At 36.5% G+C, this 15,436-nt stretch overlaps 1 protein-coding gene across 3 annotated transcripts in view; it reads right to left on the bottom strand.

The window, feature by feature from the left end:
* Window positions 1-15,436, bottom strand: part of LOC132195242 (netrin receptor UNC5B) — a 179,788-nt gene that overhangs the window by 67,820 nt on the left and 96,532 nt on the right. For all 3 annotated transcript variants that reach the window (XM_059617106.1, XM_059617105.1, XM_059617108.1), the window contains 3 exons: window positions 11,934-12,059; window positions 3,668-3,960; window positions 224-446 (listed from right to left, as the gene is read on the bottom strand). In XM_059617106.1, coding sequence (XP_059473089.1) covers window positions 224-446; window positions 3,668-3,960; window positions 11,934-12,012 — 595 coding nt within the window. In that variant the 5' untranslated portion in view covers window positions 12,013-12,059. The remainder of the gene's footprint in view (window positions 1-223; window positions 447-3,667; window positions 3,961-11,933; window positions 12,060-15,436) is intronic.

Here is a 15,436-nt window from a genome sequence, read left to right as displayed (position 1 = left end):
GCTGATGAGGCAATAATTAACCGCGATAAAATCAGTCATTATGAGTTGGAAATTTCAATTTGATACCGCACGGACTGGCCAACAAGATTTTAATTAAAACGGCTCACGACCTGCGCCTGCTTTCTCCCCAGATCCGATATGAAATTTATATTAAAAATTACAAACTATATAAAATTATAATCTCCGATCGAAGCGTGCAATAATTAAAAGTGGCGGTACTCACATGCAACCTTCAGCTTGGCGGGCCTGCTTTTGACGTGGCCCCTGCTGGACATGGCGATGCACAAGCACTCGAACGAGGCGCCGAAATACTCTTCGACGTGGTCCCTCGTGATGTTCACCGTTGCTTCGATGGTTCGCGTGCCGGTCATCGGATCCACGATGTGGTGCTGATTCTGCTCCGTCAGAGAGTCATCCGCTCCCTCGCCGTTGCACTCAAAATGAACCTAAAAAATTAATTAATTAACGTTTTAAGCTTTTTAATTTTTTATGTTATTTTATATTACTTATCTAAATTTTTTTTTATTATTTGTATTTAAATTTAATTAGTTTTTATTTATTTAAACAATAAATATTTTATTAAAAAACATTGTAATGCTTCATTTACTTCAATATACGTTTTATACTAAAAATTAATTTACATTTTTGTGATATTTTTAATGTTATTACAATTATAATTCTTATCACTAGAGGAAAACAACAAGATGTTTAAATTTTAGCAAGAAATACAGACTGCACGATGCCTTCGTCTTCCTTTCAGTTTCCTGTGCAAATTGATGAAGCCGCAAGGCTCATATTTAATATTTGAAAGCCAAATAATATATAAATACAATTACAAAAGTAATATATAATATTAATATAATAATAATGAAGCTCAATCTATTCAATTCAATTCATTTTATTTCTCCACAACAACTCAAAGCATCTGAGTCAAAAAATTTACATTACGGAGAAATCTCATTTTAGTATTGCAGCACTACCATTTTTAATTTCCTTATATATTGTGTGGAACAGGAAAGAAAACTATGGTCTCACTAGAAAAAAAAACAGAAATTGAATAGTTTCAGCACTCAGAATGATAATAATTTTGATAAGAGTGTTAAGTTGTTAAAGAATAATCTTAATATCTTAATTTTTTCCAATATTTAGCAGAGTTTATTCCTCTAACTTATCCCCTGCACTAGAATGGTGCGAGGGTTTTTGTTGCGATACATATTTTTTTTTTAATTTTCATCAAATTTTGCAAGCTAGAAAATCAAAACTTTATGAAAATGGAAATGTAGAGATCGGGCTTTTCCTCTTTTCAAAAATTGTACTTGAATTTGTTGGTTTAAATATTTCAATTTTTATGTTAAAATGGTTAAAATGTGGTGTTTTTTTCAATTTTGTTAATTGTTTTTTTTCTTGCTCATGAAATCGGGTCGCAGACAGTGGCCGAAACTGGTAGAGCCGTCTTGTTTTTTTTTTTTTTTTTTTTTTTTTTTTTTTTTTTTTTTTTTTAATAAAAACAATTTTTGCAACGAGGAAAAGCCCGATCGCTTCATTTCCATGATCATTTCCTGAAGTGTCAATTTCTTCAAATAAAAAAAAATCTGTATGATTGGAAAATTAAAGAATTTCAACTGTTTTTGTTGGAATAAATACCAAATTAAATCCCATCAGAAACGTAACAAATGGGAATAAAGCGACCACATGGTAGTGCCTGATAAGTTTTTTGCACGATCCGCGCTCGGGTCACGCGCGCTGCACGCCGGCCGAAAATTATGCTCGCAATAACGTTAATTCATGCTCTTGAAAATTTTCATAACTCAGCATGACCGCATCCAGCAGCGCCGCATAAGTAATCGCAATAATAATAATAATGCTGCGATGGAATATAATATTGCCCTCGCTCGCAGCACACATTGTGTGCAATTTACGATTATGTGCGCGCGAGATGTGTCACCATGACGCGAGCTGGAGCGAATATATTTCATCGGGACAGAGGAGCATCATTTATGCACAGGCTGCGCGCAAAAAAGCTTGGTTGGAATTTCGACGGAGCATATCCTACACACAGCTAGGGGCGAGTGAACAGAAGAGCCACCGTGTGCTGGAATTCGTCTGCCAATGCGAAATCCCCTGAATGGCGTGTGTGTGCATCTCGCGTAAGCAGGCATTGAACCGCGGGCAGATGGATTTTATTCGAGCCACAAAAATATTCCACATGCCAGCAAAAAAAAAGAGTTCTCCCAAAATTAATTACGGCTTGGAAAGAAAATTCATTTAAATTAACAAAATAAAACTATTCAAATTAAGGAGGATTCCCTACTAAAATAATAAAAAAATTAAATAAAATTAAAATTTAAACAGCCAAATTGATTTTCATGATTTATAATTGGTTTTAAGATTATTTTCCTAAGAAATAAGAAGAATTAAGCAACTGATTTTTTTTTCAAATTGTTTTCTTGAATCATTTTATTATTTTTGTGGTAGAATTTCACAATCGAGGGTTGATTCATGGTGATTTGAATTTAAAATCGGAAAAAATATTTTGAATTAAATGTCAAATTTTGTGTTTTCACAAAATAGTGAAGAAATGTTAATTTAAATAATTTTGCACGGAAAATTTTCAATTTGAAAGAAAAATAATTTTTGAAAAAAGATTTATTTTTGTACTAATTTTTGTCAAAATGTTTTCGCAGCTCATGAATTATGGCTGCAGCCCGCAGCCGAAACATGTAGAGCAGGATATTGTTTTTCTGAAACAATAAAAAACTCACAAAAACCCATCGAGGAAAAGCCGATTTTAAATTGAAATCACCAAAAAACATTTTATTACTATTATTATTGTTGTTTCTTTGTCCAAATGTTTGCATTAAATTGTTCATATTCTACTGCTGGAATCAATTTATTTGAAAAGAAAGAAAGTTTTGGACAAAATGTCACCACCACTAGCAAAAATATTGCTATAACTTCCAAGATATAAACGATCCCATTTAATAAAAATTTAATTAAATCAGGCTTATATCACCCAAATTAAAATCGGAAAAAATAAATTACTACCATGACTTCCAAATTTAATTAACATGTATCAATTTTGTGGGAATTATTTTAGTTTAGATACCATAATTACAATAATATTGCATCCTCTTTAATTTTAATTTTACATTAATTTCAGCATCTTTTAATTTAAGCGTTAAATAATGAACAAAATTATCTTCTTTTAAATCAAATTAATCTATTTCGTGAGTTTGATATTTATAACTGCTTTGAAAATAATTGGTGCGATCGAAATCCACAATCCTTTCTCTATCGGCTGCTCTTTCTCCAGCTCCCGCTGTGTGCAGAATCGATTGACACACATTTGCCGAAAATGCGCGACAATTCCCGCGGCAATTTCTCTCGTGTCATTAGCATTTACGTCCTGACCGAGCTTCGAGAGTCATGATATTGAAAAGCTGCTCGAGCGCGGCAATAAAACCGCCCAACGTTTCATTCGGGCCTGTCAAGGCGCGCACATATATGGCCATTTTTTCGGCCTCCTTTCTCTAATTACCGATTCAATTTCACGGTCAGCCAGCAAACCGATCGATCCCGGCTCAATAATTGAATTTCGACCCACGCGTGTCAAATTAAAATATTTATTTCTTTAAACGTGGTAAAAATATATTTAAAAATGACTCACGTTGAGGGCGTGGGCGGCGCGACACACGAGGGTTGCCGGTTTGTTTTTGATGACGTAGGTGTCGATGGGTTCCTCGAGGAAGACGGGCAGTGACACCGCCGGGTGGTGGTCGCCGGTCAGCGACGGCGCCACCGAAGGACTGGACGGCGCCAGGTGGTGCTCGTGTTCCTCCTCGTAGTCCTCCTCCAGTTCGTCCTCCTCCTCTTCAGTGTGCGATTTCATGCCTGGCAACAGCAAACTGTCCATGTTCTGGGCGCCGCTGTCGTGGTGCATCAGCAGCTCACCGTCCTCTTCTGAAACAACATTCAAAATTCGATTATTTTAAATTGATTAATTAGTCGTCAAAAAAGCCCCTCTCGTAAATTAAAAAAAAAATAATAATAATTGTGCTCAAAATAAAATGAAATGATGACATTGTGGTGATACAATAATATTTAAGTTTTTAAATTGTAAAAAAATCATTATTATCTTATAAATAATACCATTTACATTAAATGAAAAAGCGTTAACGAGATATGTATGCAATACTTTCAACTTGTAATTGGTAATTCATGCTCACAATATATAATATTATGTTTTTTTTTAATTTACAAGATTATTCAAAAATAGAGATTTCCAAACAACAAAAGCTGCACAAAATAAAAATATTTAAAAAAGGTTTTATTTAAATATCAAGGTAATTAAAAAAAAAAAACGTAAAAATTATAAAAATAATACATCTTTAAAATGTTTAATCTTATATAAATAATTAATATTAACTTTTGATTACTTACAAGTTGTTTTAGATTTTTATTATTGCTATTTATACATAATACAAAATCTATTTATTTATCTTATCCCCACTCTAAAGCAATAAATTAATTTTGACCGAGGTGGAGCGCTTGTTGAGAGATTGTTTTGATTAAAATTATGAATTACAATGAGCACGTGTGGGAGACAAACACGCTCGAATGGACGATATAAAGGCGAGGCTGCTGCGAGAAAAGATCTACATGTTTAATACATCATAAAATTTAGTCCACAGGCACCTTGTTGTTTTCCTGGTGCCGAATCAGAGCCTCGGTTTTTTTTCTGGTCGTTAAGCATCTCGCGTTTGATTTTAGTGCGCGACAAGACGTCTCGGATTGACATCTCGCCGCGGATTTATTCAAATTTTATTCCACTCCTACGGGCGAAATTCGCGCCGACCCGAAAACGGTTCAAAGGAGTTCAACGGAGCTCGTCGGAAATGGCTTGTTATTGGCTGTGTAAACTAATAATATAAATTGTGCGCGATCATTTGCAATTCAATGTGGAGAAAGAAACTTTTCGTTCATCTCGTGCTGCAGGGAAATGTTCGCGTTTTGCCAAGCCGATCGGCGCCGCCGTTTGTTTCATGCAAAATTTATCAGCAGACGCCGTCGACCGTGAAAAGTTTCGAAACGCTCAACAACTTGGAATTTATTGTCGTAGGCGCGCTTTTCGCGAAACCCGTCGATTTTCTGCTGGAGATCATTCAAATGCTAAACAAATCTCCCCCAAGAAAGTTTGCTGGAAAAATAAGGTCACCTTTATTTGTCCGAAAGCAAAAATATTCATTTTTTCAATTTAAAATTTTGTATTGACCGAGGAGAATAAATAATAAAAAAAATAAAATGTTAAAATTTAAAATCTTATTTATCTAAATTATTATTTTGTTTTGTACATTTTGAGTGCGAGAAAGTGGATTTGTTTAAAAAAATTCAAACCACACATCATATCAATAACCAAAAACTAAAAAAAAAAATTATCAATGAAATTACACATTTTTTCTTTGTTCTTTGTTATTATGATATGTGCATGCAATAATAATAAAAATAATTTTGGATTTTTTTTTCGTGTAAGAACAAGTAGCATGAATATCTTTTTTCTCATTTAGTAAATAATTAAATAGTTAAAGTCCGCTTCTTATGACTGATTTTTCGCAAACGGCAGGAATAATAGATGCACATTTTTCTTTGGTATTTTTAATACCAACATTTTGGAATTCATTTGGCAAATAATTAAAATAAATTCTGCCCGGGTGATTTACTTTTGGGCAAAGTAGGGATTCCCCCTTGAAATAAACGCAACTTGGAAGGGCTGTTGAGCACCAAAATATGCTAATCGGCGAATTTTGCAGACGAGAAGCCGTTTTGCAGCGGCTGGAAAAGGGAAGCGCGTTGTGTACAAACTCGCTGTGCTCTCGTCGGCGTAACAACATGAAAGAGCGCGAGAGAGCGAAATGAAGCCGCATGCTTTATTGACATGCCGCGCCTACGAGAAGCACCTTTGCCTCGAAATTCGCGCACATAATTTTTGCGAGGTGCAACTTTGAAGTGGCGCGCTGCAGGAAATTAATTAATTCATACGGCAAACACGTAGCTTGCATGCCTCCCTCTCATCATCTTTATTAAGCCCAACTCAGCTCAAGGCGCTGCAAAAGCAGAGCACGAGGTCGCGAACCGACGCACCACACCAGATCTGCAGCCAAGTGCATGACATCAAAAGAGACGACGGTATATATGTAATTAATCAAGTTTCGCCAACTGATGGCTCAGATCGACGCCGCAGATCGCTTTAATCTGAAGCAATGCAATTCATCATTAATTTAGACTCTCGCGGGAGAAGCCGCGGCATCAGATGTTTTGACGCAAACACACGGCTCGACGTTATTAGCGAGCACATGCACCGATACACAGCACATCAAAAGTTGCGATTTCAGCATCAAACTGCTGACGCCGTGTGCTCCAGTTAATTTGATCAATAAGGGTACCGGGGATGAAATATGCATAGAATGCCAATGGATTCAGCCAGATTTCAGCTGCTCATATGATGATTATTATTATATAGCAACCGCACAAATATAAAAAAATATGATTTCTTCTCCTTTTTAATATTTTATATTAAAATCAAGAATTGAGAAAAGATTTTATACGATTTTTCTTAATCATGATGATTGATTCTATAATTTTTATATGAAAAAATTTCTTCTATCTGCAAAATATATGATCATTTTAATAAATGTCAGCTTGGTAGGAATATTATGTAACGAGAAACAAGTAAAAAAATTAAATTTCATGGAAAAAAGTTTTTCTTTACGGTGAAATTGGCTTGCATTAATATTTATTTCATATCTCCTGTATTTATTTCGCTAAAGTCACGTGAAATTGCAAAAAAAAAGATATAAATTATTGTTGTTAATTTGTTACACCACATTGTTTACACTCAACTGCTGAAAACAATTTATTTGAAAAGGAAAGTAATTGTTGGAGCAAAACGGCACCATACTTCTAGCAACAATTTTCCTAAAAATAAAACAAAAATAATAGTTTTTTGAGAATTTAAAACCCAAAGAAACCACTTGAAACGGGAAATAATTCAATTAGTACTAGCTGTGACTAATCGCCTTGACGTGGAAAACCGTTCCGAGACAACGAGATATTTGAGATGAAGCCGGTGTAAAAAGTTCCTGTTGTGATAATAAACAATTTTAATTGAGGGCAAAAATTTCCCAAAATTAAAATTGTTTATTATTACAACAGGAATTTTTCTAACTTTTTTACACCGGCTTTGTCTCAAATATCTCGTTGTCTCGGAACGTAATTCCACGTCACAGTACTAATTTAAAAATAATAATATTTTTATTATTCTTAAATTGAAAAGACAATGAAATTAGAAGCTCTAGTTTGGTGAATATTTTTATTTTACATTGGGAATTATGATGTAAGCTTCTCAATAAATATTTCAACCCGTTGGGCTTCGAAAGTGGAACGCATATGTGATGTCCGTGAGCGTGCAGCGGTCCCCTGCTTTTGAGCACTCTCTGCGGAATTGCACGACAGCAATATGGGCTGCCGCGGGGCTCATAACAGCGGGTCATTTATCATTTCTGCAGCAGTCAATACCAATGGATGGCTAACCGATGTCACAACACTTGGCCCAAAAGCCGCTCCGAGTGACAAATTCCCGTCGATATCAGATTCAAATTGGATCAAAACTTCACTCCCGCGCCTGCCAACCTGCTGCAGCTGCAGAAAGAGTTTTATTTTCCCACGATGAGCAGCGAAGGGGTTCAAAGCGAAATTAGAGCCGATGCTGGTGACGTCATGATTATTCAATGATGTTGTCACAATGGGCAGGAAAAAGAGAGGGACATTTTTTTCGAGTTGCTTCTTTATATTCACCGAGACAAAACACAGGCAAAGGGGACACGACGGATCGGATTTCGAAACCACCCTCTCTAGAAAATCCCATCACATGAGCGTGCACTTTTCCTCCTCCCACTCTGCACGTGTAATTTTCTTTTATTTTTGAAAGTACTGTGTGTGTGTGATGTGGCCTTTCGACGATAAATTACAGTGGAGCAATTATTCTTCCGCTGAAAGGACGACGCAACAGCACAGCGTGGCAATTTGGGGTGAACAACCCTGCTGCTGCCATCCCCATTAGATCTCTATTCACTCTCCGAGCCCGAATTCACTGCCCCCGAAAAGAAAACAAAAGAGACGACTTTCGAATTTAAAGACCGCGCGCGCTATCATTAGTTCCACTGCTAATTTAGGGGCTGACCGTTGCCACCCCTTCAATGAAGAGGGAGTTCGATCTCTTCGCTGAAGTAGATTCGTGCAAACGGCGCGCACGGATTAACGGGTGCGAAATTCCAGCAGCAAAGTCGTAAATCCGACCGTCCGTCTTTCTCTCTCGAGATCAGGCGAGAGATAAAATCGCAGGCCCGGCTTTTGGAGAGACTCGTGGCTTTTGCGGCTTCATTAGTGGCGCTTCGGTTACGCGCAGTGTGATTTAATTATTTTAAGAGAAGCGACGGGAAATGAATTCAAAGCCGCAAAAAGTAAAGAGCTTGAAGCGCTTCTTCACGTGTGTATAATTTTTCGTGCAAGCAGTTTCGAATTTCAATCTGGTGGGCAAAAAAAAAATCAGGAAAACTCGTGCGCCGATTTCGCGTCTAATTAACGATTCAGTCGCGAAACATCCGCAACGGCAGCCGAGGAATTTTTTCGATCGGGCGACGCAGATAGAGAGAGACGAGCTGCCGGAGAGGGTAAAAAAATCGGAGCGAATGGAACGCGACGCGCCGTTCAATCAAGAGCCAGAGCCGGCCTACCATTAATGAAGGGCTAATTAAGAGTGACATAATAAAAATTTCAATCTCGACGGCGGATGACAACGCAGCACAGGCAGAGAGAGAGAAAGAAAGTTCTGAAGAGTGCAGATTAAAAAAAAATTGAGTGCTGCACGCACGTGAAGTTCCGATTCATGCAAAAGAGCGAAGTCCAAAAAGGAGATTTTTTAAACACTATTGATTAATACTTATATAAATATAACGAATTATAATACTGCTGTAATATTTTAATATTCGCAGTAAAAGCCTTGAAAAAATCAAGTTGTACACGTAAAGTAAATTCAAATTTCTTCATTTATTTTCCGATAAGCTCATCGCAGAAATAAATTTAAGCGTTTTCTTCTCTCACTTTATTTTAGTCTATTAATAATCACCCTTGAATTATATCTTTGATGTATTTCGATATATGATATATATGTGGTGCAATAATAAACATTTTTTTGCCATACTTAAACGTTTATGTTTATAAAATTAAATAATTATATATAACTATAAAAATTAATAACAACAGTTTGTTAAAATGTGAATCACAACTTTTTTTTTCCATAGTTTTATTAAAATTTAAAACTTTTTAATTCATAAATTAAATTAATTGATTGTTTAATTGATTTGTCAGTTTCGTTGTTTCGTTTTTTAAACATCAGAGTGTAGCAGTGCGTTTAGGTAATAACAGTTTTAATTTTAGTAAAATATTTATTTACTAGTTCTTAACAAAGCGATTTTTCAAATTAAATTTGATTAAATACTGCAATCTTTCCCAGCCACCTCTTTGATACATTGATTTTAAATTATAACTTAAATTAGTATAGAACATATGCTCCTAAATGAAAAAAAAAATCTGTTGGCAATATGCAGTCCGCATTATATTATAATGGTATTAAATTCTTATTGAAAATGACAATGTCTCTCTATTTGATTGAATATATTTTTTTTTTAAATGCGTGTATTATTGAAAATTTAAATAAAAATCCAGACGCATTTATAATTTATTAATTGGCAATCGACCAAATAAGTCTTCAGCGTTTTGGATTTTTGATTTAATTTTATCCTCCAACCAACGCCCATTTAAATCCAGTTGCATCAGTTTGAGAAGGGAGACGTGGTGCGCGTCGTCGTTTGACGGGACGTGTTGTCCTGTCAAGCGTGTTCATTCCTCTCTGGCCGATTTATCAGCCGAAGAAGAGGGCCGTGCCAATGTAATGTATTTCTCAAAATAAATGCGCCAGCTCGGCGCGGCCAAATTGAATCTTTCCGCGCCACTGGGGCGGAATCTCCCTGCGTGCAGAAACCCCTTTTGCTTTGAACTGCAGCAGCGGCTTTCTTGCGTACAATGCAATGCATTGTTCGGTTCGATTTTTGAGGGCCGAGAGTGGAAATTAGTGTTGACACATGCGGGCATCGACCACAGAGAGCAGCGGCACAAAAGCGGTTTTATATATGCGACGTTAATCTCCTTATTTAAAGTCTCTCTTATTGTACGCATCAAAATATTATACATTAGGCAGACGCATTCACGCACAAGCAAGGTGACAGCTCACGAAATTACGGTGCGCCGCCGATCGTTATCTTATATGAATTTTTCTTCCTCCGGCTTATACGGCTTGATACGTCTTAAGCGAGAGATCATTAAGTCTAATTCTCGGAAGAGGTGTCGGAATTTTTTCTATTTGGAAGGACGAGATGGCGAGATAGGAAAAGTAGTGACCAAGGAGATGTCACCGAGGTAGTAAATTCACTCGCTTGACAGTGTTGTTTATCGTCAAAGGGAAAAAAGGCTATCGCGGATCGGAGGTCCAAGAAAAACAAAAATGAAAACGATGGATGCATTCTTGGAAATGGCTAAAGTTTAGCAATAACAGGCACCAAGCCATGATTTTTAAAATACTGCAGTGCAGGTAATGACAACCACAAAATAGATTCAGATTTCACAGATAACCTTTATAATTTTTAGTTTTCTTTTCAAAATTGCATCTCACCACAAATTGAAAGTGCATTTAATTTAATTTCATATAATTATATTGCAAGTACCATATAGAAAGTAAAGAATCTCAGTTAGAAAAGAGTTATTATAATAATTTCATACTTAAATTTACAAGTTGCATTAATTCTATTACAACCATTACAACTACAATAAATATGGTGATTTAAATTGAATTTAAATCAGCTTTTCCTCGATGGGTTTCTGTGAGTTGTTTATTGTTTAAGAAAAACAATATCCTGCTCTACATGTTTCGGCTGCAGCCATAATTCATGAGCTGTGAAATAGCTTTGACAAGAATTAGAACAAAAATCAATCTTTCAAAAATATTTTTCTTTTCAAATTAACAATTTTTTTGTGAAAAACTCTTTTACACAAAACAATTTTTAACACAAAATTCGAAAAACAAACGCGAAAAATTAATATTTATGATTATTTTTGTCGTGATATTGAAACATGTGTTTTGAGCGTACCTTTATCGGCTGCACTTGAAACATGTATACATATTGTTTTTTCGTAAACAATAAAAAAACTCACAAAACTCATCAAGCCGATTTTAAATTCAAATCACTAATCCTTGATCGTGAAATTCTACCACAGAATTACAATAAAATAAATATATCTATAATTACCTTGATTGAAATTTATTTGAAATGATTTAAATCTTGGCACACTTAGTGTTTCATAAAATTTTACTATAAACATTTATTACCTTGCAAAAATTTACACATTTCAAACCATACAAAAACTTTACAAATAGGTCCTTAGGCCCAGTTCAGATTTCAATGATGAAGTTGACAGTGGCAAAATTTATATATATATTATATATAATAAAATCTTATTATTTAATTAAAATAAATATATAAGTGTTTATGTGCATTTAAAATAGTATTAAGCATGTTTTAAAATAAATAAAATCAAATAAATGTATTGGAAAATTAACAAAGTTTAGCAAAAATGAAAGATATTAATGACAAATATAATTTAATTATTAATAATATTTTTTTTAAAGTTGTTAATTTTTGGTTTTTAAGATTTTATTTTGCTGCTGATAGTTGAATTTTATGACAATATATTTATCAATTTCATACTTTAGGATATTTCAATATTCAATTTTGAAGATTTTAAATTATATTTGGCAAACTGACCTGTTGAAGACGCCCAGGCGACGGCATTGCCTAAGCAGGCGACGCAAAGAAGCAGCGCCAACAGCCGACTCTGCGCCATTTGGGACGTCTTATGTGGCTCTTCTTCTCATTGCATTCGCAAGGGTCCTGCAAACAACACAAAACACAAGTTAATTTCGCTCCACAACTTTTTATGTATTCTAAAAAAAAAGCAGGCGCTCACTTTTAATGCGGCCTTTGCAAAGTAAATTGAAAACAATTTCGCTTTTTTGGGTCAAAAGGGTCTCCCGCGGGAGTCCGTGCAAAATTCGTGCAAAAGGGCATCGCAATCATCGATCCAAATTATCCGGTGAAATTGCTTGTCCGTATGGAACAGAGGGAGCATTGTCTTTTTAAATAAGGAGGAAAATATACACGGCGAGCCCCGCGGCGGTGCGAGCGAGAGAGGCGCGCATTATAGGCGAATAAAGGTGGATCGTTTTTGTAATTTTATTTTATACCCAGCAGACTGCCATTGTATTTGCATTTGAATCTGCCTCAAAACACACCTCTCGTCTCGACCCTCCCGACTCAAGAAAAAGAAAGAAAGGCCAAAGGGACGTGATCACGGCATTTCCGAGAAAGAAAAACAAAAAGCCGCGGGGTGCATTAAATATCCCTGATGATCGTCGATGGGTTATAATGACGATGCCTCTAATGACAGAGTGCCGAGCCAGAGACAAAAAAATGCCCGCGTCCATTGTGCCGCGCGGCGTCAAATTACCTTTCCCGCTTCATAAAGCGCGCGCAGAGACCGACAAAATTTTTCGTCAAAGTCACACAAGCAAGAACCATCAGGCTGCGCTCATGGCATGTGATGCGAGCCATAGAGAGTTCGTCGAGGTAATTTGGGGAAATTATACAACGTCGACGGCTGGAAATGACAGCCGTTTCAAACAATGTGCCGAGCGCGGATATTAAACGTGGGATAATGCGCGAGCGACCGACTCTGCAGGTGAATTCTCATCGCAGTGAATCAATAGAGATCCAAACTGAATTTTGGGACCATAGATTGAAAATTGTTATTGAACGGATAAATAACTAATTCCATCCAAATAATGTTTCAACAAAACCTTTTTTTGTAATTTATGAAGATTTAAAAAATATGTAAATATAAATATTACATATTTTGCATAATTTAAAAAAATACATACTTAATAAAAACTTCATAAAATATTTGTTTATTTGTTTTTAATTGTTATTTTTGTTATTAATGAAAATAATTAAAATATTTATTTTACAAAATAAAATTAAATCCGGCTAATTTTGCTGCACAGTGTATAATTTTCACAATTTTTATATTTAATTATATTTATCTTGCTTAAAAAAATAATTATTAATTATTCAGTTGACTCATTAGATCTAAAGATGAAAATTTCATTCAAAAAATGTATATCTTCAAAGGGCAAACTTTTGTAAAATTGATGAGTCAGAATTAATTCAGTCATAACACTGTGCATGCTCATGACGGTTTCTGCGCTTTCGTCGTTTCATTTAGCGGCCGCTCTTAATTGTCGGCGCTAATTTGCTCGAATAAAAGTAAAGTGCATCGTTTAGCGAGCAACTAAACTGCCGCCAGTTTAAACTTCCCATGCATTTTATATATTCGTTCGCCCAGATAAACTTATATTAATGTTGTCAGACCAGGCGCAATTCGAGCTCGATCGCACGCGCAACAAAGGACGTTTATAAGAGAGGGTGTAGTTGTTGTTGTTAAGGTGAGTGCGGGGGTGGATTTATGAGCGTCGCCAATGAAAATGCGACCTCGCCTCATTGTCTGTAGCTCGTATTTTTATATATATTTCCAGCACGAGTAAGCAAGGCGTCACGCCGAGTTAAAAAAGAAAGAATCCAGCGCAAAATTTATATGCCAAAGGCGAGACGCATGCGGAGTGCAGGAGAGATTTATTTTGTAAATATAAATGTGACGCCGGTTTCAAGTACCCCCTCATATAGAGTTTCCTCTTTCTGCTTGAATTTTTTTATCTTGAAAAGTGCAATGCAGCGTGTCATTCTTATATATATTTTTACCAGGAAAAAAATAGTGCACCAGCGTCTCTCGTCACATTCGAGTCGTAAAAAGCCGCAAAGCGTTAGTTTTTTTTTTGTGAAAAGTAGATTTTCTCTCTCTAGTTCCAAAGTTATGGCCAACATGTGTGTGCAGACTCGTCGAACCCCCGCCGCATTGCTCCCCATATGGATGTGTTAATTTTAATGAAGGCCAGAAACAAGACGCTAGAAAAACACTCATTACCGCGCGCCCCATGGGGGCTTTCCGTGGAATTCTCTTTTCAGCAATAAAATCCCTGCCAACCGAAAATTAACATTCTTGGCGCTTCTAATTTCGCCTCGTGTATATTATTGTTTGGTAACCTATATTTGGGCAGGCAAAAAGCGGCCGGGCGACCTTTTTGTGCGCATTAATTAAATGGTAATCACGCGCTAGGTTTTTGCCCGCACTCCCTAGCTTTTTGTTATTCGAGAGGAAATAATATCAGCACAATTTTCTCTCGCGTCGGGCTGAAATTTTCAAGTGGGCCCTCTTGAAACGCGGCCGTAAAAAAGCGACCTTTTTAAGAGCGCCCAGCGTTCCACGAAAGCTACTCCGGCCACACTCGAGGCGAAATAAATATTCTGTGCGTCTGCTGCAGAGATGCTGTAATTTCGAGTGATCATTATTTTCTCACACGAGACGATGTCCCTTTCTGATGATGGTTCACTCTTCTATAGGTAGCAATCACGCAATCCAAATAAGTATATGTATAAAGCCATTTTGCCTCGTCACCAAAAAATTAAAGGAGCTCGTACGTTGTTATAAAATCTTTTTAAATGCAATCACCAAATTGCAGCAGAAACACTTCTTACTTGCTCACTCGGCGCGGGTTAGAATTAAGAGTTGAGTGAATGAGTTTGGCCTGAGCTTTTTACTTTTTCATTAGTTTTTTTTTCTTTTAGCCCAGTATAGAGAAGAGATGATGATGATGATGAGGCAAAGTGAATTACTCTCAGTCCCTCTAGTTTGTTTTTAACGAGCCGGACCGTTTTGTCGCTCTGCTGCTGGAGAAAAAAGAAGCTGCCGAAGAAAATTACTCCTCTCCGGAGGGGGAGTTCGATTTTCTGGCGCTGGGCAGATGTTGTCCGGCCGCGCCGTTTTGCTCAGGTAGAGGAGAAAAATCCTCTGCTCTTTATCGGCCGCCAGCATCACTGATTTCTGCTCCGCCAAAATATGTTTGTAAGAAAAGATGTGGAGAGCAGAAAAGAGCATCTGCGAAAGAGAGATGCTGAGAGCAAATCACGGAAGAATGGGTTTCTCGGTGCGTATTTTACGTGCAGCGCGCATCTCCGTCGCAAGATGACGGAAAAGGAATAATCCGGTAAAGGGATGCGCCGAATTATAAATTACGGAAGCGGAAAATGAATGGAAGCGAAAAAAGACGGCGGACGACTCGAGAAATTCAAAGGCGGAGAAAATCTTTCTGAGTGAA

The sequence above is a fragment of the Neocloeon triangulifer genome, unplaced genomic scaffold (assembly GCF_031216515.1).
Source record: "Neocloeon triangulifer isolate White Clay Creek 2 clone unplaced genomic scaffold, ASM3121651v1 ptg000009l, whole genome shotgun sequence".
In the NCBI taxonomy this organism is placed as follows: Eukaryota; Metazoa; Arthropoda; class Insecta; order Ephemeroptera; family Baetidae; genus Neocloeon; species Neocloeon triangulifer.
The sequence above is the reverse complement of the archived record's forward strand: the minus strand, read 5'-3'. Positions and strand labels throughout refer to the sequence as shown.